This window comes from Oncorhynchus mykiss, chromosome 6 (assembly GCF_013265735.2).
Source record: "Oncorhynchus mykiss isolate Arlee chromosome 6, USDA_OmykA_1.1, whole genome shotgun sequence".
Lineage (NCBI taxonomy): Eukaryota > Metazoa > Chordata > Actinopteri > Salmoniformes > Salmonidae > Oncorhynchus > Oncorhynchus mykiss.
In genome coordinates, this window is record NC_048570.1 from 40,062,420 (window position 1) to 40,088,237 (window position 25,818).

The 25,818-nt window shown below is 43.4% G+C and overlaps 1 protein-coding gene across 2 annotated transcripts in view; it reads right to left on the reverse strand.

Annotated features, from left to right (window-relative positions):
• The window catches only part of LOC110525940 (G protein-coupled receptor kinase 5), a 76,382-nt gene that overhangs the window by 6,409 nt on the left and 44,155 nt on the right, over positions 1-25,818 (reverse strand). For both annotated transcript variants that reach the window (XR_005052102.1, XM_036980099.1), the window contains exons 2-6: positions 6,558-6,653; positions 6,212-6,324; positions 3,710-3,787; positions 1,741-1,838; positions 1,244-1,336 (exon numbers count right to left, since the gene is read on the reverse strand). Coding sequence is in view for 1 of the 2 variants with exons in the window: in XM_036980099.1 (XP_036835994.1) it covers positions 1,244-1,336; positions 1,741-1,838; positions 3,710-3,787; positions 6,212-6,324; positions 6,558-6,653 (478 nt within the window). In the remaining variant the exon portion in view is untranslated. The remainder of the gene's footprint in view (positions 1-1,243; positions 1,337-1,740; positions 1,839-3,709; positions 3,788-6,211; positions 6,325-6,557; positions 6,654-25,818) is intronic.

The following is a 25,818-nucleotide window of genomic DNA, read 5'->3' on the forward strand; positions in this document are numbered from 1 at the left end:
CCGTTAGCTGCTTCTCTCTGTCCATCACTCGCTCCCTGCTCACTCTGCACGTGTTCTGCTCATGGTGGCTCCAAGTCTGTGAGTATCCATAGCAATGGCTCCACTTGGGCCGCAGTTCAGCCGTCAACGGATATTATTATCTCCAGTCTTATATTTGTCGAGGTTGAAGCGCTTCTGACACCATGTTGTGATCTTAGTCAGACATGACTCTATTGCGTAGCAGAGCACGAGCAAATAGGTCAGCAAAATGTTTTTTTTTGTTAGTGATCAATTTAGTGATACCCTGTCCGGTCCTAACCCGACGAGCCCGTCCCGTAACAGAGCTCTCTACCGCATATAGAGCCTAGTTTGAGCACGCAGCGACAGCTCACACTCGCAGCTCCTCAAACATGTTCTTATGAAGCCCAGTCGATGCACAACATTTCTACATGGAATCGCGGGTGATCACAGTGTTGATGTCCACTGATAGAGGATCCCAGCTACCTTATTTATGTCTCAACTCAGAGATTGGAACTTATTTGGCCAACCATCTGAGCTGTAGGGCAGTCTGCATGTTGAAAACAGGTGCGTCATTGTTTGCAATATGGATGTTTTACTTCCTAGCCTATTGATTCAAAAAAAGTGACCAAAATCCAAACTTAGAAATGGGAATGATTTTATCAAGACTTCGTCAAGATGCCATTGAAACCAGCATTTCTCTCCTGTTCCATTTTGTTTCCACATCAACTTTCTTTCGCAGTCCAGAAGCCAAAGGCACAGCCCTAGTCATATTAGCAAACCTTCCTAGTAAGGCATCTTTAGATTCTTCCCTCTGTCACATGCAACCGCTCACAGCAGAATGCGCTTTAGAATCTGTTTTTCCCTCGAATTGCTTCCTGTCCCAGGCCAGCGGGCCCCTCAAGAGGGTATAGCGACAGACAGTTTTCTTCTCAGAAATCATTGCACACGCGATAGAACAACATTGCATGTACTGGGATTTTGTTTACCACCATGCTGGATGCTCATTTCCTCGTAAAAATAACAAAAGCGCCTGGGATGGACGGTGACGCTGTTGTGCCTATCGCGGCTCTCAGCTTTAAAGAATGCTTTTACTTTGCTTTGTGGTAGGCGACGTCATCGTTGAAAAATGAGGTGCGTGGTCCCTACGCCGGTCGCACCCATGGCCCCCCAAGCTAGCACCGTGCCATTCAATAATCACTAAAAACAACCGTTTCTGTTAGATTTAGTTTAAGCAGCACATTACCTCTCCAGCATCTTCCACTGTAGGAAACGGTCAAAGTACATGCTGTTTTGGTAGTCAGAGAAGGGAGCTCGTCTCAGGTAGTCATGGAGAGCCCTGAAGAACAGACAACAAACAAAAAGGTTAAAGCCCTGAGGCGACAGACAACAGCTTCAGTTGCAGTAAGAGGTAAGCCAGCTGATGGTCCAGTGTGTTTGCGCTTTAGCCAACTCCTCTCCGTGTTCCTTCACTGTCTTATGCGACCTCATCCCCAGTCTCTTGCACACATTGCATATACACCTGCTGCACCAACCACTTCATTTCTCCCACTGTTACCAGTGTGCTAATGGAAGTCACGTTTGACGCTTCGAAATGCCAGCAACTTGATAGAAATGATAGGAGAGTTGGCTTCCGCACATGGAGTACGGGACGAGGCTAGCGATAAGCTAAGGTCAAGCTGTTTCTTCATAAGAATATCATAGTTGACAAAAAGGAGAGAGACCAAAGAAAGATTCCCTTACTTGCGACAGTCACTGAAGATCTCCTTGCAGGGGTGAAGTTCCAGGTTCTCTCTACACTGCTCAGCAAGGCTCTCTGCTGCCTCCACACACTCTGACGACTACACAGGCACACGCGCACACACACACAGTCACACACACAGTCACAGTCACACACACACACAGGAATTAGTGTGGTAGGCCTGATCACTGACGACGATGAGGTCAAAGAGGTCAGTGACCTGGCAGTGTGTTGCCAGGACCGCAACCTCTCCCGCAATGTCAGCAAGACAAAGGGGCTGATCGTGGACTAGAAGAAACGGAGGGCCCGAGCACGCCCCCCAACTATATCGACGGGGCTGTAGTGGAGCAGGTCGGGAGCTTCAAGTTCCTCTGTATCCACATCACTAAGGAATTAACATGGTACACACACACACACACACACACACACACACACACACACCAACACAGTCGTGAAGAAGGCACGACAGTGCCTCTTCCCCCTCAAGAAGCTGAAAAGATTTGGCACGGGCCCTCAGCTCCTCAAAAAGTTCTACAGCTGTAAAGCATCTTGACTGGCTGTATCACCGCCAGGTATGGTAACTGCTTGGCAGCCAACCGCAAGGCGCTACAGAGGGTAGTGTGTATGGCCCAGTACATTATTGGGGGTTAAGCTCTGCCATCCTGGACCTCTATACCAGGCGGTGTCAAAGGAAGGACCTAAAAATGGTCAAAGACTCCAGCCACCCAAGTCATACATTGTTCTCTCTGCTACCGCATGGCAAGCGGTGCCGATGCACCAAGTTTGGAACCAACAGGAACCTGAACATCTTCTACCCCCAAGCCATAAGCCTGCTAAATAGTACCCAAACTATCTGCATTGAACCCCCCATTTTCACTAACTCTTTTAAATCAAGGGGGGGTAGAAGCTGTTTAGAAGCCTCTTGGACCTAGACTTGGCACTCCGGTACTGCTTGCCGTGCGGTAGCAGAGAGAACAGTCTATGACTAGGGTGGCTGGAGTCTTTGACAATATCTAGGGCCTTGCTCTGACACATACTGTGGGGCAAAAAAGTATTTAGTCAGCCACCAATTGCGCAAGTTCTCCCACTTAAAAAGATGAGAGAGGCCTGTAATTTTCATCATAGGTACACTTCAACTATGACAGACAAGATGAGAAAAAAAATCCAGAAAATCACATTGTAAGATTTTTAATGAATTTATTTGCAAATTATGGTGGAAAATAAGTATTTGGTCACCTACAAACAAGCAAGATTTCTGGCTCTTACAGACCTGTAACTTCTTCTTCAAGAGGCTCCTCTGTCCTCCACTCGTTACCTGTATTAATGGCACCTGTTTGAACTTGTTATCAGTATAAAAGACACCTGTCCACAACCTCAAACAGTCACACTCCAAACTCCACTATGGCCAAGACCAAAGAGCTGTCAAAGGACACCAGAAACAAAATTGTAGACCTGTACCAGGCTGGGTAGACTGAATCTGCAATAGGTAAGCAGCTTGGTTTGAAGAAATCAACTGTGGGAGCAACTATTAGGAAATGAAAGACATACAATACCAATGACCACTTTCTAATTTTGTCTGTCTTAGTTGATGAAAATTACAGGCCTCTCTCATCTTTTTAAGTGGGAGAACTTGCACAATTGGTGGCTGACTAAATACTTTTTTTGCCCCACTGTATCTACCTCAATTACCTCGTACCCCTTCACAGCGACTCGGTACTGGTACCAAGTGCATATAGCCAAGTTATCGTTACTCATTGTGGATTTATTCCTTGTGTTATTATGTTTCTATTATTTTTTAAAGGTTCTCTCTGTATTGGGAAAGGCATGTAAGTAATCATTTCACTGTTAGTCTACACCTGTTGCTGACGAAGCATGTGACAAATACAATTTGACGAACAAACATGTTATATTGCTCTAACAGTTGTTTCACCCATCGACACTCATCAATCCTCCCACAAAGACTTCACTCACCTGTTTAGTGAGGAACTTCCCAATAATTTCACCTCCTCTGCTTTTCCGTTTCTCATCAGGCGCCAGCTCATAGTCATCCTAAAGAACACGGCGTCATTATACACTTACAGTACATCATAATATAACAATAGCGCCGAATAAGATTTGCTTAATGCACTATCGTAATATATTTGCCCGGCATAATTCAACCAATGGAATAGTCCCAAAAGTGCAAACCGCAATCCAACTGGCATCCTGGGTATGCAAATCTAGCATTTGAAAGAAAACGCATACTATTTCGACCCAGGTGCGACTGGACATACAATACAATACTATTCCATTATCAGGGGCAATGTATGGACGAGATCATGTTTTGAATGACATTATTGTGTGGCTACCAGTGTTGTGGAAACATGCAGCATGCGACTAGACCAGCATAGTGTGGATTGCCTTGAGTTGAAATGATCAGTCATTATCTATATCCTTATTAGCTACAGTATTTATCAGCCAGGAGTGAGAGAGCACGGAGCGGTACAGCATTGCCAGGGGTCGTGGCATAGCTTGTTAATCCTTCACTCCCTGATCATTCTCTCACCTCTCTATCCCCATTAGCATTCCATGTGACCAATAGAATTTGATTTGATTTGATTTAGCCTGTCGCACGCTTCCCAGTCAAAACAGTTTGCGCATATATTATGATGAAAGCTCGTGACGTTTTTGTTAGTTTTGGTGTTTGTCTGTTTTTTTTTTAGGCTGTTCGAGTACACAACATAGATTTTTACGATATAGTCAATTTTGACTTTGTGGCTGGGGTGACAAGTGAATGAAGTGTTTGTTGTCATTCAACGAGAGACTACCAGCTTTCATGTAATTTCTTCACTTGAGAAACACTGCTCCAAACATTTTAGGTAGATGTAAAATTAAAGCGTGATTAAAAACGTCGAAATTGATTACAGATTCCTTGATTTATCTTTGATTTTTTTGGACTATTTTGAGGAAGGTCTGTCCCTCGCACGCCCAGCGTACAGACGTGTGTCGCCTAGCTGAGTTCTGCTAGGATCAAACCATGTTCTCTCCACTAGCCCACCTGACCTGAAACACACAAACACCTCTTTAACCCACAATCTGTTATTAACAGACACTCTCTCGCTCTCTGACACACACGCTGCCTGGGACCCCATATGTGACCCTATGTTGCCTGGCAACCACAGTCAACACGGCAGGATTCCTTGAGGTCCTTTAGTGTCACAGTGTGTCAGACCAGCGTCACCAGATCCCCCCCGACACACACACCTAGAGTTTCTCTCCTGACCCTTGCTGTGGCCCACTATAGTGGTCTACTCTGCTCTGAGACACAGACAGACAGAGAAAGAAAGGCGTTGGGTGAAAAGGCCATACTTCTGCCATTAGATCTGTTTCTCTGGCCTGTGTGTGTAAGACTTTCCTAGTTAAATAAAGGTTAAATAAAAATAGATAAATAAATAAAAAGTCTGCCAAAAGGCCAACGGGGCGTCTCCATTTCCCTTCGGCTAACCCCTTCGGCTAACAATTGGGTGGCTTATTCTGTGTGTGTGTGTGTGTCTGTGTGTGTGTGTGTGGGTGCGTGCATTTGTGTCTTACAATGCAGTATCTTGCCAACAATAGCAAGTCAAAATTCGGCAGCAATCACACATACACCCCTCCCTCCTGCACTGACGTCAGAGGAAACACAGGGACCCCCAGGCGCATTCCTTCTGCTGTTACATCTCTCCTCTCTCTCTCTCTCTCGCTAGCTACTGTGCTCTTTTCCCTCACTAACACCCTCGTTTATACATTAGAAGCACATGGACACACTCACAAAAAATACAACACACAAACTTTCCTTTGGACATTGATCCTACCCGTCCATCAATTTATCAACTTTCCAAATGGCCCAACAAGAGTATTTGGGTGATGGAAGCTAGATATCTAATTTCATTATTTTCACAGGTTCGCTCTCATAAAATCTTCAATTACCCTCAGATCTTTCTCCAAAAAATGCATCTGCAGCTGACCCATTCTTGTTGGTGCGCATATGTGGCGAGGGTAGTTTCCCTCAGAGTGTGATGGTCCTTTTTAGGTTGGTGGGAAGGGGTGAGAACGGGAGGGGGTCTGACCAGAAACAATCCTCTCATTCTGTCCAGTCACATGCCTACGGTGATATTTTGGGCTTTACTCAAAATACTTAAATGTGTCATGTGCGAGGCATTCCGTCTAGACACAAGTTAACGGGGGAGACGGTTCGGGGGTTACTATTGGCTTCTGGTTACTATTGGCATTTGATTCGGAGTGTTTCTTCTCTGACGATTAGAGGCATTTTCACATCTAAAACCTGTAATCTGGGACACTGTGTCTAGACAGAGTAAAGGGAGGAGGCTGCTATTATAATCACTACTCAATTTGATTGTAATCTCTCAGTCAACTGAACATGATTAGTGCTGTTTGGATGACTGTTTAATCCAAGTGATGCATTTAGAAGTGTGTGCGTGTGTGTGTGTGTGTTACCATGGCGTCCAGTAGGTGGATGCATCGCAGCAATTCAGGTCTGGTCTCACAGTACAGGCGGAACAGCAGTCTGCCGATGGGCTGCTTCTCACACAGGCTCATGTAGTCCCGATCTGCCAGAAACACACACAAACTAGTATCTGGGCCTATCTGTAGAAATAACACACACATTTGGAAAGACCCAGGCACGTTTACAAACACTTACAATACATTAACAGCACAGCAGCAGCGTGACACACATGTAATACTTGCACCCACACACAGCCGTTTGTTTTACTATCCTTGTGGGGACTTCTGGTCCCGACTAGGATAGTAAAACTAAAAACACACACCAACAGTAATATACCGATGCTGTTGCCCAGCTCAGTGCACTGGCTGATGTGGGGGAAGCGAAGGATCTCCTTCCATTTCTTACTCCTCCCTTTCCGCTTCCCTCCTCCACCTACAGAGAGAGAGAAAAGAAGGGATGAGTGGATGAGAGGAACAAGCCATTTCAGAGAGGCACAAACACACACGGAAACAGTATGTGAGAAAGGAGAGCGAGAGAGAGAGAGAGAGAGCTCTGCAACTGACAAATTAGTTCAGCTCAAACTCTTGAGTGTGTGTATGTATCATTTTTACATAACGTCTCAGCTTCTCTTTAAATCCCTTCTCTCTTTCTCTTTTTATTCCTCAGTTTTCTTTTCTTTCTCTGTGTCATGCTCCGGAGAATGTGGCCATCCCGAAGCAGAACAGTGTGGGTGTATGTGTGTAACAGAGAATACATCCCGGCCAGTCCGATTCCCATCGGAACACAGAGCTTGGCCAAAGCATATTCTATAATACTGAATAACCATGCATATATTCCCAGCACACACACTCATCAATATCAGAAGATTAGCCATGTTTGATACTGAAATGTTGATAATGATCAATAGGTTTCCCCTTCTCTTTCTCATACTCAGGATGCCTTAACAATGAGAGAGATGGAGAGAAAGAGATGGAGAGTGAGAGAGAGAGAGCGAAAGCTACATCTTTAAGCAATAATCGAGGAATGCTCCAACAAGGACGTCATGTGTTTGCCTCTCACTGTGTGTGTGAATGTTTTAGCAGCTTTCACATCCCTTCCCCTTTACCAAACCCCAACTCTCTCACACACTGACTGCTGCCACAGACCTTCTCCTCAGGCCTCTGTCTGGCCTGGGTTACATAATGGCCATGCCTCCTCCCCTCCCACCTCACTGATCTGACATTGACTGGATAGGTGAAAGCTATGTAGTGGAACCCTTGCAGAGGGAAGCCTTTCAGGAACAACTCCGAAGCATAACTAGGCCCCAGAGATTTTCCTGGTTGGGTCACATCATCCCCAACCATGGGATATAATGGAGATATAACTCCAACAAGTCAAACCTATTACTGAATTATTAACCCTGACCTTAAACATTCTAAAATGACTATTGGGTATTAGCAACAGTAACTGGGACACGTTATTTTGTTACTTTATTTATTTATTTTTAATTTGGGGGGGTTATTATTTATATATTTTTTTTCTCACCAATTTAATATGCAATTGGTAGTTAGTCTTGTCCCATCGCTGCAACTCCCGTACGAACAACTGGAGAGAGGCGAAGGTCGAGAGCCGTGCGTCCTCCGAAACACAACCCAGCCAAGCCGCACTGCTTCTTGACACAACGCCTGCTTAACCCGGTAGACAGCCACACCAATGTGTCAGAGGAAACACCTGGCGACCGTGTCAGCGTGCATTGCGCCCGGCCCGCCACAGGAGTCGAAAGACAAGAACATCCCTGCCGGTCAAACCCTCCCTTAACCCAGACAACGCTGGGCCAATTGTGCGCCGCCCCATGGGTCTCCCGGTCGTGGCCGGCTGCGACAGAGCCTGGACTCGAACCAGGATCTCTAGTGGCACAGCTAGACCACTGCACCACCCGAGAGGCCAACTGTGACATTTTTACCCAGAGCACTTCCCTAGTTACGTCTTAGAGAACAAAAATACACCCCTTTATGATTCAATGGGTAAAACAATGAACGATGAACAAGTAGACATGTAGAGGAGAGAAAAGGTTATTTCTTGTGAAGGGTCAATCTCAGGTCAACGTTATGTCTAAATAGTGGCCCTCCACCCTGTCTTTCAATTCAACACAATATGTACTTGACCACAATACACCTTCTTCCTCCTCTCTGAATCTAACCTACTCTGTCTCTCTTCCTCTGTCGCTCCCTTCCTCCAACTGTTTCTAGCTCTGTCTGTCTCTTCCCTTCAATCGCCTACCTAATCTCTCCCTCTTTCTCAGTCTCGCTCTTGTCTGATTCGACCCTACGGAATCATCACTATTACATGCTGACTTCTGGTCAGTGACTGAACTGCACTTCTGCTTTCATGGCCAATCAGTGACCTCTTTCCCTGCTACTGACCAATCAATTACCTCCTCCTAGGATAATTTAAGGTCACAGGTTTGAAAACATTTTGTTAACAAGACTAACAACCCTCCTGTTGTTTCCTAGTAGAGAAAATACATTCTGGGTCAGCATTCACATATCTGGGACAAAGTAAAGGATGGTGCATTTGAATTGGGGCTGTTGAACTATACTGCATCATTTAAACAGAGTTTGTACTCAGTCGATGCACACTTGTCAGGAGTCAAATGCATTGTGTTTTTATTTAGCATAACAGTTGTTCCCCCTGTAGAGAATTGGAGCACCATATTTGCCACATTGTTTTAGCTAAACATGTCTAGGGACCATATAAATAGATGTTGAATTCTACGGTTAGGACAATACAAAGGAACCAGAAACGCACCCTTTAAAAGTAATTGAGAAAACTACTACACTGATCAAAGCACAATGAACACGAGTGTGTCCGTGGGCAAATGAAACTCTGTATGTTTCAGTGCACACCACTGAAACAAACAGGGACAAAGTCTACAGGAAGAAACAGGCTCAGGACTGCTCCCACAGAGGTGTGTGTGTGTGTGTGTGTGTGTGTGTGTGTGGTGTTTTTAACTGCATTTTAACTGCTTGGCAAACTCGAGTAGTACCTATGTCAGTGCAGTTAATTGTTAGCAGTAACGGACAGTCTTAGAATCTCATCCAAGAATACAGGCGGTGCTATAAGACTTGCTGACAGGACTTAAGAAACAGCAGAACCAGGGATGAACATTTCAGAACATTACAAGCATGCAAGTACTTCCAGCGAAAAGAGCCCAAACTAAATGTTGGGTTGAGGGGCGGCCTTGAATTCACTTCACAGATTAAAAACAGCATTAAAAACAATAACCAAGTCAGACAAAGAGACTCGCAGACTAGTGCTGAGCGATAAGTGCTTTTTTGAGGTTCGGTTTCAGTTCGACTATTTAAAAAAAACATTAGATGCACTATGCATTATGTGGTTTGAATATTGTATGGTAGTGACTGCCCATTACTGCTTATCACTTATTAACCATCATTTACATTACTTTAATCAAATATTTCAGTTGTGTATCTTACATTTGTTTTATTTGATGACCACTACTTCATTCCAAATCGTAATCTCATCTCTATAGAGCTGCTGATAAAATGCTGTCTGATAACATCACTATTTTGTAGTTCTTCAAAATAACTGCTGACTGCTGAATACCAACTATCAAATTTTTAGGTAGCGATATTGTATGTTTTTCTGTCTCTTCTCTTCCTCTCTGGGTCTGCCCCACACAGACCGGAAAAGTAGAAGGTATGGATTATGGTCATTGTAGTTAATTATCAGGTTTTCTGCTAATATTGGCCTGTTGGGGCCTACAACTCCCTACTACATCACACAGTTCGGACTTTCTTATTTATCTCTAGAGAAATCTCTAAAAAAAACGAACAAATAGAATTCAAATAACTGATCTGACGTTGGTCAATTAGTTGATGAAAAAACAAAAAATAACCAGCATTTTTGTTAAACCTCTCAGCACTATCACAGACAGGAAGACATTACACACAAAAGGGTTGACAAAGACACATTAAAGACATTACAAGTATAATTACAGTATTCATGCCCGTAGACTTATTCCACACTGAGTTACAACCTGAATTCAAAACGGATTACATATATTTCTCTCTCCCATCTACACACAATACCCCTAATGAAAAAGTAAAAACATGTTTTTAGAAATGTTAGTAAATGTATAGAAAATGAAATACAGAAATATCTCCTTTGCATACGTAGTCATACATTGTTTTTCATTTCCCAATGATGGAGACCACTGTGCTCTTGAAAACGTTCAACATTCTAGAAACTGTTTTATACCCTTTCCCCAGATATATGCCTCATCTCGGAGATCTACGGACAGTTCCCTTTGACTTCATGGTATAGCTTCTGCTCTGACATGCACTGTCAACTGTGGGACCTTATATAGACAGGTGCATTTCTTTCTGAATCATGTCCAAACAATTGGATTCGCCACAGGTTGGACTCCAATCAAGTTGTCAAGGATGACCCAGGATGATCAAAGGAAATCGGATGCAACTGAGCTCAATTTGGAGCGCCATAGCAAAGGGTGGTGAATATTTATATAAACAAGATATTTCTGTATTTCTTTTCAATAAATTTGCTTCATGTATAAATACATGTTTTCACTATGGGTATTGTGTGTAGATGGGTGAAGAAGAAAAAATATTTCATCCATTTTGAATTCAGGCTGTAACACAAAATGTGGAATAAGTCAAGGGGTATGAATACTTTCTGAAGGCACTGTATATGCAATTACAGCATGAACTTAAACTACATGTAACCACATGGTAGCTGTGTAACCAAAGAACGGTCTCTTTCTGGGATCACATACAATAACAACCTAGCTAGGAGTCTGTATCAGTCAATGCTAACTACTGTAGACAGGAAGATTGCTTACCCTTACCCATGATTAAATATTCCATCAACTCTGCAGTGGATTCGTAAGCTTGCTGATAAGTCACTTCCTGTCTGTCTGTGAGTGTCTTTGAACCTCTCCTGCTGTCTGGGCCATAGTGGGAGCATAAAAGATGACCCCATTACTTCCACATGATTTATAATTCTGTTACTTCCAGGGCGGGCGACCATTGCTGCTTAATGAAGGAGAAACATTGACATGAACATTCCAAGACTGCCTGGAATGGAATGCATCTGGCACTTTGTGATAGTGCTAAGCTTTTGTGGAAATATGTGACACTATAATAAACGAATAGGTTCAGATTTATAATCATAGTATAATGTTTAAAGATGTCCTCCAGCAATTGTTGTTGAAACTTTCACAGTTGAAAAGCGATACCCCAAGTATAAATACAGTAAAGTACACACACTAAATGGTAAAAAAATAAGTTGAGCAAAATAGTGTTTTTTAGACAACTGCAAACTTCTAGGAGTAGGGCATTCAAGGAGTTAGTCTGATGGGAATCTGTGATGTCATCGGCCTCCCCTCTCGCTTGAGGTACAATAGACAAGCAATAGAGAACAAAAGAGGAAAGGCCCCCCCCATTATACTATGTCATGACATACCTGGACCACCTACTGCCTTTTGTTAAGTAAATCAGGTGTTAAATGAGGTGAAAAGGAGACTGGAGTGCCAGTAAGTGAAGTAGAAACCCTTGGCGAGCACAATGTCTGGGTTTGTTACTGCTTTCTGTTTGACAAGGTTGGCTTGTAAAAGTATGAATAAAGTCATAAAAAGTCTTGTATAAACTTTCTTTATCCTCTCCCCTTTCTCTCTCTCCTCCTCTGTCAACACATTCTGTCAGTGTATCACTCCCTTTCTCTCTCTCACACACACACACACACACACACACACACACACACACACACACTCCGGTCAGAGTTCATTGCGTACAGGAACCCGTCAGTCTAATTTGTTCCATGCGGACTACTCCCTTTGTTTCATATTTCTGGTTTACAGCTCTGACATCATCAATGTGAGCCGAGCAAAGTAAAAATTATGTCAGAGAGAACTACAGGTAACTGACAAAATAATGAAAACACTAGAGTAGATGAGGGATATAAAGTACATTTAAAGTAGGTTCCACACAGGTGTGGTTCTTGAGTTAATTAAGCAATTAACATCTCCATCATGCTTGGTGTTCATGTATAAAAATGCTGGGCAGGCCATTATTTTGGCTACCATGGCTATGCCCCATAGGATGACAATGCCCCCATCCACAGTGTACGAGTGGTCACTGAATGGTTTTATGAGCATGAAAACCATGAAACCATTTGCCACGGCCATCTCAGTCACCAGATCTAAACCCAACTGAACACTTATGGGAGATTCTGGAGCGGTGCCTGAGACAGTGTTTTCCACCACCATCATGAAATCAAATTTTATGATTCATAGACCACAGGTGTAGACTAACACTGAAATGCTTTAGGCCTACTTACAGGTCAATTTCCAACAATGCAGAGTTAAAGATAAGAAATATTATAAAAATATATATAGTGACACAAGGAATAAATACAAAGTGAATAACAAGTTTAAATAAAAAGTTAAAATAACATGGCTATATGCAGGCAGTACCCGTACTGACTTGATGTTCAGGGGTACGAGGTAATTGAGGTAGATATGTAAGGTACATATGGGTAGGGCTAAAGTGACTAGGCAACAGGATAGATAAGACAACAGCAGCAGTGTATATGGTGAGTGTGAAAGTGTCGGTGTGGCGTCAGTATGTATGTGTGTGCATGTTATGTGTGTGGGTTGTATGATGTGTGTGTGTGTGTGTGCCATGTTAAAGTAAATATGTGTGAGTGTGAGGGAAGAGTCCAGTGTGTGTGCATAGAGTTAGTGCAAAAAAAGGGTAAATTCAGGTAGAGACAGACAGGTCGAATGGCAAATGAGGGGAGCCCCTCACATTAGATAGTACTGGCACTAGTAAACTGCCCCTCTAACTGAGTGACCAGCGATCCAGCAGGAACGAAGGGGCGCCTGAGCCAGGGGTACGCCCATTGCCTGTCTACGCAGACTGCTCCTGCCAAACACTACGCCCACAAATGTTTGCTTCTTTTCCGCAATGAGTCTGGATTTGACTCCCTCCCCGAACCTTCTAGAACGCAAACACAATCGGACACATTCAGACTGTCTGATTGGTCCCAGAAACCGATGGATTGGGCAAAATTCGGCATTGGCTTTGATACTCTGATTGGTTAGAGACGATCCAATCTCTGAAGACTATTTTGTACAACGACGCTCATTACCACGCACCTCGTATGTAGTGAAGGCGTCATGCAAGTACGCCCCAGTGGCAGAGAGGAGCAGCCAACAGTTCACTCCGTGTCCTGCCCTGCTACCTCTTGGGTGCTCCTAGAACCCTTCTCTTTGTGCAGCGACTAATTTCTATGCGTTCGCTCACAAGGAAGACGGAGGGAGTCCACTTTACCAGCTCTCCCCAACTCTTTCTCAAGTAGCCGAGGCAGGAAGACAAACTGTCAGTCGCCACCTAGCACTCTTCCTTATTCCAGTGTTTTAACTCTGCCGCTTTCAATAAAATACAATGAAAGGACGATTTGCTCCAACACCACCAGAGGACTGGCGCGCACGCGCAGTCCAGCCCTAGGTCTTGTCCACAGTCAATCAAAAGATAATTGTGACCTCAAATTGTCTGCCGGCTCTTACTGGATGAGCCCTTCGATCTTCGTTTCTGTCACTCCCCTAGGAGTAGTGTCAATAAGGAAGGTGGTAATGACAGACGAGTCACTCACTGGTTGGGGTGCAGTTCAGGAGGGAAAAGCAGTAAACGGATGACAATGTCCCTTTCACCGAGACACTTTCTGCCTTGCCTTTGGAATTGTCACATCAGGACAGACAATACGACTGTGGTGGCATACATCAAACGTCAGGGTGGCACTTGCTCTCTGCGTTTACACAGACTAACTGTCTATCAAACAGCTGTAGACTTTACCGTAAAATGCTTACTTATGAGCCCTTTCCCAACAATGCAGAGTTAAAAAGTAAGAAAGTGAAGCATGGTGGTGGCAGCATCAAACTGGTCAGAATTGAATGAATGATGGTGCAAAATACTGGGAAAATCTTGAAGGAAACCTGTTTCAGTCTTCCAGAGATTTGAGACTGGGATGGAGGTTCACCTTCCAGCAGGACAATGACCCTAAGCATACTGCTAAAGCAACACTTGAGTGGTTTAAGCGGAAACATTTAAATGTCTTGGATTTGGAATGGCCTTATCAAAGCCCAGACCTCAATCCAATTGAGAATCTGTGGTATGACTTAAAGATTTCTGTACACCAGCGGAATCCATCCAACTTGAAAGAGCTGGAGCAGTTTTGCCTTGAATGGGCAAAACTCCCAGTGGCTAGATGTGCCAAGCTTATAAAGACACACCCCAAGAGAATTGCAGCTGTTATTGTTAAACAAGGTGGCTCTAAAAGTATTGCCTTTGGGGGGGTGAATAATTATGCACGCTCAAGTTAGTTTTTTTGTGTTACTTCAAAAAATATTTTGCATCTTCAAAGTGGTAGGCATGCTGTGTAAATCAAATGATACAAACCTCAAAAAAAAAATCAATTTTATTTCCAGGTTGTAAGACAACAAAATAGGAAAAATGCCAAGCGGTTGAATACTTTCACAAGCCACTGTATGTGAAGAGTGTGAAAGTGTGTGTGAAAGTTGTGTATGTGTGAGTGTGTGGGTTGGGTAGTGACCTGTGAATGTGCAGAGCCAGTATAAGAATGTCAGTGCAAAAAAAGGGGGTCAATGCAAGTAGTCCGGATACCTATTTGATGAACTTTTCATCAGTCTTATGGCTTGGGGGTAGAAGCTGTTCAGGAGCCTTTCGGTCCCAGAAAACAGTCTATGACTTGGGTGGCTGTAGTCTTTGACCATTTTTAGAGCCTTCCGCTGACAACGCCTGGTATAGAGATCCTGGATGGCAGGGAGCTACCCTCTCTAGCGCCTTGCTGTCAGATGCTAAGCAGTTGCCATACCAAGCGGTGATGCAGCCAGTCAGCTGTAGCTGTAGAACTTTGAGTATCTGAGGGCCCATGCCAAATCTTTTCAGCCTGCTGAGGGGGAAGAGGCGTTGTCGTGCCCTCACTAGGGGTGGCTCATGTGCCAGACATACTGAATGTAGGAAGGAACTGGTTGTCCAGCTGGAATCCCCGTCTTGGATCATCCCTCAGATTGGGTTAGCGGAGATCATTGTCCTGCTTTATGATGAGCCCTGGCAATTGCCTTTATGCAGGGTTCTTCTAACCCAAGTCAACAGAGATTTTCCACCCTCACCCATACACTATGGTCCTCTGAGCCTGGCCCGTGAGAGGTTGAATCTGCCACACAAGGTCCTTTAGACTATCCAGTGCCAGGAACCATTCTACGCACTCACTGTATGGAAACAAGTGGGGAATTTCTTTTAAATGGTTTGACTGAAATAAGCTCATTATCCAAGATTTTATGCTTCTTGCAGTACCTTTTGGACAGAGGGAAGGTTCTACTCAGGCAGGAATCTCCGCCTGATTAAGTTTAGACAGGCAGGTTGACGTTTATTGTCATGAAACTTGATGGGCCAGCTGCAAAGTCAAAATTGGCAATATTGTAAAAATGTATGTAAACAAAAATTTAAGGTTAGGGTTAGGCATTAGGGTTAGCAGTGTGGTTAAGCTCAAGGTTAAGGTTGAAATCATGACTTTGTAGCTGTGCCAGCTAGTGACCACTCTGCAGAGCTGCCTAAAGTACATGAGTCATCCCAGTATCTATTCTGCATCATCCCAGTATCTATGCTGCAATAGTCTATGTGCCGCGGGGCTAGGGTCATACTGTCCTATCTGGTGTAATTCTCCTGTCTTATCTGGTGTCCTGTGTGATCTTAGGTATGCTCCTGCTATTTGTCCCATCTTGAAGAACGATCTGGCCTTGGGATGTTTTCTTTTTTTTTGCTCATCATTAGATAAACAGAATTCAGTCTTGGAGGTGTGTTTCCTGACCGATTTTGCATTTGGTTAAAGATGTTTGTCTCCCATGGGGTGTTTGGTGCAGTATTTCTCAAGTAAAAAAATGTGTCTTGTCTTATGTAAACAAAGTCGGAGCACCTGGGTTATTGGAGAGCAATCACCGCATCTGCTCACCCATGTTAGTGGGTAAATGGACATTGTCAAATAAAAACCCAAACTTAATTTACCTGTTGTGATGCATGTTTCAAACTCCATTTTAGACGAGACCGAATTTATGACCAAAATCATCTTATTTGTGACTCGTTTCAGGAAACTAGTCGTATGTCACTACTGTTCCAGAGGCATTTGAACGTAAACACATTTTTTATCAAAATGCGTTTTTTGGCAGAAATGCATTCTGGAACATGTGACTTTTCATGTGCCTTAATAACAAACGTGTATGCCATCTGAAAATATGAATAATATTGATAAATTATGAGCCACAGAAAAAGAAAGGAACCATCCCGCTAGCCATGATTGGCTGAGATAATGGATGGGCTGGACATGCAGAGAGATGAACTCGATTGGTCTGCCATGTAGCACACATCTGTCTATAACATGATCTGCTCAGTATGTGTAGGTAATACTTTCGAATGCAGCTTTTTTGAAAGATATCACAAAGAACTGCAAAGGTGTTGCAAATAACTTTCTAGAGCACCAGGTTTTGAAGTCCGTGGAATGCCCGTTAGAAGCAGATTGTGACAGCTAAGGAGATGGAGAAAATTCTGGTGTTTGATTGCAAATTTACAGAGGGAGTCGAGAGACATAACACACTTCTCTCTGGATTACATCTTCAAACTAAGGGCAACCATGGCATCCATGACCGAAGCATAAAGTCGTTTTCATTGCAAGTTAAAGCGTACTGTTAGCTACCTAGCTAACATTAGCTGGCTGGCTCGCAGTGTATGATCTGTGCAGTAATATTATTCTCAGAGCCATTTGCATTGCTAGTTATAGCCTAATGTTAACTAGCTAACAACAATATAAAAACGCAAAATGTAAAGTGTTAGTCCCATGTTTCAAGCGCTGAAATAAAAGATCCCAGAAATATTCCCTACTCACAAAAAGCTTATTTCTCTCAAAATTCATGCACAAATTTGTTTACATATCTGGAAGTGAGCATTTCTCCATTGCCAAGAAAGTCCATCCATATGACAGGTCTGGCAGATCAAGAAGCTGATGGTTAAACAGCATGAGCATTACACAGGTGCGCCTTGTGCTGGGGACAATAAAAGGCCACTCTAAAATGTGCAGTTTTGTCACACAACACAATGCCACAGATGTCTCAAGTTGAGGGTTTGTGCAATTGGCATGCTGACTGCAGTAATGTCCACCAGAGCTGTTCCCAGAGAACATAAGGTTGATTTCTCTACCATAAGCCGCCTCCAACGTAGTTTTAAAACATTTGGTGGTACGTCCAACCGGCCTCAATTGTAACTTCGCCAGCCTAGGACCTCAACATCGAGCTTCTTCACCTGCGGGACTGGGATTGTCTGAGACCAGCCACTCTGAAAGCTGATGAATCTGTTAGTTTGCACAACTGAAAGATTTCTGCATAAACTGTTGGAAACCGACTCATGGAGCTCATCTGCGTGCTCGTCATCCTCACCATGGTCTTGACCTGACTGCAGTTCGGCGTCGTAACCAACTTTAGTGGGTTAATGCTCACATGAGCGGTTTGCCGATGTCAACGTTGTGAACAGAGTGTCCCATGGTGGTGGTTGCACTTTATCGATGGCAATTTGAATGCAGAGATTTTCCGTGACGAGATCCTGAGGCCCATTGTCGTGCCATTCATCCGCCACCATCCCCTCATGTTTAGCATGATAATGCACAGCCCCATGTCGCAAAGATCTGTACACAATTCCTGGAAGCTGAAAATATCCCAGTTCTTCCATGGCCTGCAAACTCACCAGACATGTCACCTATTGGGCATGTTTGGGATCGACGTGTACGACAGCATGTTCCAATTCCTGCCAATATCCAGCAACTTCTCCCACTCCTCTTCAATGGTTGTGCGAACAGTCCACAGGCCCCAATCAACAGCCTGATCCACTCTATGCGAAAGAGATGTGTCGTGCTGCATGAGGCAAGGTATCTGTGACTAACAGATGCATATATGTATTCCCAGTCATGTGTAATCCATACATTAGGGCCTAATGATTGTATTTAAATTGACTGATTTCCTTAAATCAGTAAATTTTTAAAAAATGGTTGCATATTGTGTTTATACTTTTGTTCAGTGTAGTTGGTTAGCTACCTGCAGATTCATGCAGGGTAATAACGTTATGAGTTGGGATTATGGTTAATTGTTTAGCTAGCTACATGTCTAAACAAAAGACTCCACTATGCAAGTAATTTTTTCACTGTACCGTTTACACCTTCTGTATCCTGTTCATGTGACATAAACTCGGCAAAAAAAGAAACGTCCTCTCACTGTCAACTGTCAAATATTTGTATTTACACATGTAACAAGATTCAACAACTGAGACATAAACTGAACAAGTTCCACAGACATGTGACTAACAGAAATTGAATAATGTGTCCCTGAACAAAGGGGGAGTCAAAATCAAAAGTAAGTCCGTATCTGGTGGGGCTACCAGCTTCATTAGGTACTGCAGTGCATCTCATCTCATGGATGCACAATATTTGCCAGTTCTTACTGTGAGATGTTCCTCCACTCTTCCACCAAGGCACCTGCAAATTCCTGGACATTTCTGGGGGGAATGGCCCTAGCCCTCACCATCCGATGCAACAGGTCCAAGACGTGCTCAATGCGATTGAGATCCGTGCTCTTCGCTGACCAAGGCAGAACACTGACATTCCTGTCTCGCAGGAAATCACGCACAGAATGAGCAGTATGGCTGGTGGCATTGTCATGCTGGAGGGTCATGTCAGGATGAGTCTGCAGGAAGGGTACCGCATGAGGGAGGAGGATGTCTTCCCTGTAATGCACAGCTTTGAGATTGCCTGCAATGATAACAAGCTCAGTCCGATGATGCTGTGACACACCGCCCCAGACCATGATGGACCCTCCACCTCCAAATCGATCCTGCTGCAGAGTACAGGCCTCGGTGTAACGCTCATTCCTTCGACGATAAAAGTAAATCCGACCATTCACCCCTGGTGAGACAAAAACGCGACTTGTCAGTGAAAAGCACTTTTTGCCAGTCCTGTCTGGCCCCGCGACGGTGGGTTTGTGTCCATAGGTGACGTTGTTGCCGGTGATGTCTGGTGAGGACCTGCCTTACTACAACAGGCCTACAAGCCCTCAGTCCAGCCTCTCTTTCAGCCTATTGTGGACAGTCTGAGCACTGATTGAGGGATTGTGCGTTACTGGTGTAACACGGCCAGTTGTTTCCATCCTGTACCTGTCCCGCAGGTGTGATGTTCGGATGTACCGATCTTGTGCAGGTGTTGTTACACGTGGTCTGCCACTGCGAGGACGATCAGCTGTCCGTCCTGTCTCCCTGCAGCTCTGTCTTAGGCGTCTCACAGTATGGGCATTGCAATTTATTGCCCTGGCCACATCTGCAGTCCGCATGCCTCCTTGCAGCATGCCTAAGGCACGTTCTTGCAGATGAGCAGGGACCCTGGGCATCTTTCTTTTGGTGTTTTTCAGAGTCAGTAGAAAGACCTCTTTAGTATGCTAAGTTTTCATAACTGTGACCTTAATTGCCTACCGTTTGTAAGCTGTTAGTGTTCTAACAACCGTTGCACAGGTGCATGTTCATTAATTGTTTATGGTTCATTGAACAAGCATGGGAAAAAGTGTTTAAACCTTTTACAATGAAGATCTGTGAATACATTTGAATTTTTACGAATTATCCGTGAAAGACAGGGTCCTGAAAAAGGGACGTTTCTTTTTTTTATTTTTCTTAGATTTTATTTGATATAGTGCGTTTTTACCAGAGAAGGCAATGTGAAGAACAACATGACCTGCACCAAGGTCAAATTAGGACATAACGTTATGCCAGCGAGACAGTGTCCAAGTTCTAAAATTCTCCGGGTAGAATGCCCTGCTTTTATTTCGTGACACTCACAACTGTAACCTATTTTCTGTAATTAGCTCGCCATTAACTTGTAAATAATGATCTTAATACAAATGAGCTAAAGTTAATACCTTGTCAGCTATATGATATGGTTATTAGTTGAACTGGCTAGCCAGGTAACTTATGGTTAGCTAGCTAGCTAACAAGCTAGAAACTAACCAAAACATTGTTTAGAAAGTTGCTTTGGTTTCCTGATTTGCTAGAGTGACATATATTAAAATTCATTTTAAACGGATGGGTTTGTTGGTGTTAAAATACACAATTTATGGTAATTTTAGTGTTTTATACTTTTCCATAACGACAACGTTATGGAAGTTCGATGTCGGACGACAAAAGAATGTTCATGATGTCACTGCGACAATTGTCTGCAGACATGTCGATAGACGTAGTATAAACCAGGCTTTAGTCTTGAAATCTTTGATTGTTTAGTACACTACCCTACTCACTCTATTTGGCACATGGCCTCCTTGAAGAGACGGGTGGGGTTAAGGCTTAAGAGGGTGTGAACGATGCTGAATGGGTGTTGACAAAGAAGAGCTCTCCAGTAGGTGTACCAAATTATTCAAGGACCATTTTCTCAAAAGTGGGATTACAAGTTTATCAACTTTCAAAGCAGAATAACTTTTCCATTGTTCCTCAACTGTAGTGTATGAAATACCATTTTCTAGCTCTGAGTCTCTACTTTTATTCAATGTAAATCGAGCCGGTCGGTCACATTTACACTTTGTAGGACTGGCCACCCGTTAGCGCCTGGTTCCTCTCTCGGTTTCTTCCTAGGTTCCAGCCTTTCTAGGGAGTTTTTCCTAGCCACCATGTTTCTACATCTGCATTGCTTGCTCTTTGGGGTTTTAGGCTGGGTTTCTGTATAAACACGTTGTGACAACTGCTGATGTAAAAAGGGATTTATAAATAAATGTGATTGATTGATTGAATAAATGCCAACCTGCCTTTGACAATACACAGATACACTTTATGAAAGGATCACGTCGCTTACATCATGTTTCCAAGCCTTTAACCCGTGTTGGATAGGTCTACTGTACTTGAGGGTTTTCGCAGCAGCTTTTTGAGCCATGCTTAGGGCCTCCAAAATGCTAGAGCCAGCCCTGTTCCTTTGCTTTACCGATTGTCCTTGTGTCTGCAAAGTGAATGAGTGTGCCAGTCCATCACTCATGCCTACAGTTTGCCCTGGGGTTATCCTAGGTACATTGTTACCCCACCCTTACATGCTGACTACACCGCCCGCGTTTCGCGTGCGTTGCTAAATAAAAGTACACATACATGTACCAGTCAAAAGTTTGGACACACCTACACATTTGTATTTATTTTTTCCATTTTATACATTGTAGAATAATAGTGAAGACATAAACTATGAAAAAATACATTGAATGGCTTCCCGAGTGGCGCAGCTGTCTAAGGCAGATCCTGGTTCAATACCGGGCTGTGTCGCAGCCGGCCACGACCGGGAGACCCCACAATTCGGGTTAGGGGATGGTTTGGCCGGCCGGGATGTCCTTGTCCCATCTCGCTTTAGCCGGCCGTGGGCATGCTGACACGTTCGCCAGGTGTACGGTGTTTCCTCTAACACGTTGGTGCAGCTGGCTTCCGGGTTAAACGTGCATTGTGTCAAGAAGCAGTGCGGCTTGGCAGGGTTGTGTTTCGGAGGACGCAAAGCTCTCGACCTTAGACTCTCCTGAGTCCATACAGGAGTTTCAGCGATGGGACAACACTGTAACAACCAATTGGATTTAATGAAATTGGTGAGTAAAAGGGGGGAAATAAATACCAATTAAAGATATCCCCCCAAAAAATAACACATACTGTATGGAATCATGTAGTAACCAAAAAAGTGTTAAACAAATCAAAATATATTTTAGATTCTTCAAAGTAGCCAGCCTTTGCCTTGATGACAGCTTTGCACACTCTTGGCATTATCTGGAATGCTTTTCCAACAGTCATGGAGTTTCCACATATGCATAGCACTTGTTGGCTGGTTTTCCTTCACTTTGAGGGCCAATTCTTCCCAAAACATCTCAATTAGTGTTGAGGTCAGGTGATTCTGAGAACAGGTCAGCACTCCATCACTCTCCTTCTTGGACAATTAGCCCTTACACATCCAGGAGGTCCTGGAGGTCCATTATCCTGTTGAAAAACAAAAATAGTGGGGCTAAGTGCAAACCAGATGGGATGGCGCATCGCTGCAGAATGCTGTGGTAGCCATGCTGGTTAAGTGTGCCTTGAATTTGAAATAAATCACTGACAGTGTCACCAGCAAAGCACCCCCACACCATCACACCTCCTCCTCCATGCTTCATGGTGGGAACCACACATGCAGAGATCATCCGTTCACCTACTCTGCGTCTCACAAAGACACAGTGGTTGGAACCAAAAATCGCAAATTTGGACTCATCAGACCAAAGGACAGATTTCCTCCGGTCTAATGTACATTTCTCGTGTTTCTTGGTCCAATCAAGTCTCTTCTTCTCATTGGTGTCCTTTAGTAGTGGTTTCTTTGCAGCAATTCAACCATGAAGGCCTGATTCACGCAGTCTCCTCTTAACAGTTGATGTTGAGATGTGTCTTACTTGAACTCTGTGAAGCATTTATTTGGACTGCAATTTCTGAGACTGGTAACTCGAATGAACTTATCCTCTGCAGCAGACGTCTTCCTTTCTTGTGGCAGTCCTCGTGAGAGCCAGTTTCATCGTAGCATTTGATGGTTTTTGCGACTGCACTTGAAGAAACTTTCAAAGTTCTTGACATTTTCCGGATTGACTGGCCTTCAAGTCTTAAAATAATGATGGACTGTCATTTCTCTTTGCTTATTTGAGCTGTTCTTGCCATAATATGGACTTGGTATTTTACCAAATAGGGCCATCTTCTGTATACCACCCCTACCTTGTCACAACACAACTGATTGGCTCAAATGAAGGAAAGAATTTGCACAAAATAATTTTAACAAGGCACACCTGTTAATTGAAATGCATTCCAGGTGACTACCTCATGAAGCTGGTTGAGAGAATCAAGGCAAAGGGTGGCTACATTGAAGAATCTCAAATGTAGAATATTTGAACTTTTTAAACACTTTTTTGGCTCCTACATGATTCCATATGTGTTATTTCATAGTTTTGATGTCTTCACTATTATTCTACAATGTAGAAATAGTAAAAAATATAGAAAAACCCTGGAATGAGCAGGTGTGTCCAAACCTTTGTTTGGTAATGCACATGTTATTCAATAATTTCACCCAAACTGCTTGCGAGCGTCTGCATAGCCAGGCCAGAACTTGGTTCTATTTTTGACGCTTGACGCTCTGGAAGTCCTGCCTCTCCCATTTCCTCATTGATTTTTAGGAGCATATACCCACGTGGGTGATTGAAAGCTGAACTGAGGTCCACACTCCAGTCCAGTTAGTGGTGGTAATGCACCTTAAAGTTGGTTGCCAACTGCCATGTACAGTCCGAAGAAGAAGAAGATTACTAGAAACAAACTGGGTTTGCCCTTTTATCTGTGGATTAAATGTCGAAGTAGATAACACATGATTTTTTGTGATTCAGAATGGGTCAAAATTCTACAAAGATCCAGAAAAAAAAGCCTTGTGCATTTCAGGTAAAATGTATATCCCAGGACAAATGAGCTAGTAACAGAAAGCTAGGTAGCTAAATGTCCATGAAGATTTCACGTGTTTTGACCTAGTTCAGAGTTTGTTTTGATATTTCAACTTGGCGTCCGATTGCATCTGGTGTGGAAGGACAAATGGAACATGCGCACAATGGCAAATGCAAGAGCGTTCTCGGTGTAGTCAGCATGTTGTCTTTCCACCTATCGCCTTCACTTCTACAGAAAAATAGTGTCTACACCGTTTAGATCCAGTATTGCATATCTACTTGGATAGAAAGAGATCTTTTGGCAAGAGCGCAATGCTCTTTGCTCCCTGAGCACCCAGCTGCGAGGATGGGCCCTTCACTCTTCTACAGCTATCCTGTTGGATAATGGAGGCTATTATACATCTATAATAGCAAGGCTGGCAGCCTTTGGAGGGGCCTAATCTCTTCTTAGAGATTTGAGACACCATGTACAATGTTGGGCCTCCCTTCACTCTGTTATGAGCTGTTTTCCAGACAGGTTGTCTCTGCACCTACGTGGTGCGTACTTCCTCAGTTTCAGAGCCTCTGAGGGTTGCTGATGTTGGGACTACCCTGGCTTCGGAGAGCAGGTTTGCAATACAGGAAATGGCCAGATCACATAGTGAGAGAGAGCGAATATCTGAAAGAGAACTCAACGTTACCTTCATAACCCCGGTTCTCTGATAATATGAGTGAGATATCTCACCGCATTTCCCTGCTTGCAAGAGAAGCATGCTTGAGAATGACCAGAGGGAGAACGAGTGGCTCCTTAGGTGAGGGACTCACCTCATTCTCCACTCGACATGGCGGTCTCCAAGAGACGCTTGTCATTGGTTTTCTTCCGAGAGTCTTAGTGAGTCGACTGAATCTCATAGTGAGAAATATCACTTATATTATCAGAGAACCGGGGTTACGTAAGTGACCTTGAGTTACCGTCGTCCTAAACATCTGTGTGTGTACAGTACTCAAGGTGTACCATCATCTTACTGCTCCTGAGTGAAAGGGAACTTTGTAGAGTGTGTCCACGTGCATGTGTGTGTGTAAGACAGAAAGTATAGTTTTAGGAGTATTTGGAGTGAGGAGAGTTGAGTTAAGGCTAGGACAGAGGCCAGGAAAGGACACAGTCACACACACACACACACACACACACAGAGCAACCAGATTGTCCCTTCTTTGGGACTATGTGGGAACCACTTCAACAGCGCAAAACATCCAGAGATCTTGCCAAGAAAGTCTATTACTCAAAATACTTGCAAAAAGACTTCATTGGGTTAAATAATGTGTGAACTCCCTGGCAATAGCATTAAACAAAGGAACAAAGGTTTCAGTGTCGTAACTTGAGAGAGCATGGTGTTTGTTAACAAAAACAGCATATAGTGCCTTCAGAAAGTATTCATACCCCTTGACTTATTCCAAATGTTGTGTTACAGCCTGAATTCAAAATGGATGAAATTATTTTTCTCATCCATCTACACACAATACCCAATAATGACAAAGTGAAAACATTGTTTTAGACGTTTTTGCAAATGTATTGAAAATGAAATGCAGAAATATCTAATTTACATAAGTATGCACATCACTAAGTATACACATGTTAAAATCCCTTTTGGCAGCGATTACAGCTGTGAGTTTTTCTGGGTAAATCTCTTAAGAGCTTTGCACACCTTGATTGTACAATATTTGTGCATGATTCTTAAAAAAATTATTCAAGCTCTGTCAAGTTGGTTGTTCATTGCTAGACATCAATTTTCAGGCTTGCCATAGATTTAAGTCAGAACAGTAACTAGGCACTCAGGAACATTCAATGTCGTCTTGGTAAACAACTCCAGTATATATTTGGCCTTTATTGCAAACAGGATGCATTTTTAAAAATATACTGTATGCATTCTGTACAAGCTTCCTTCTCTTCAATCTGTCATTTAGGTTAGTATTGTGGAGTAACTACAAACTTGTTGTGCCATCCACAGTTTTCTACTATCACAGCCATTAAACTCTAACTGTTTTAATGTC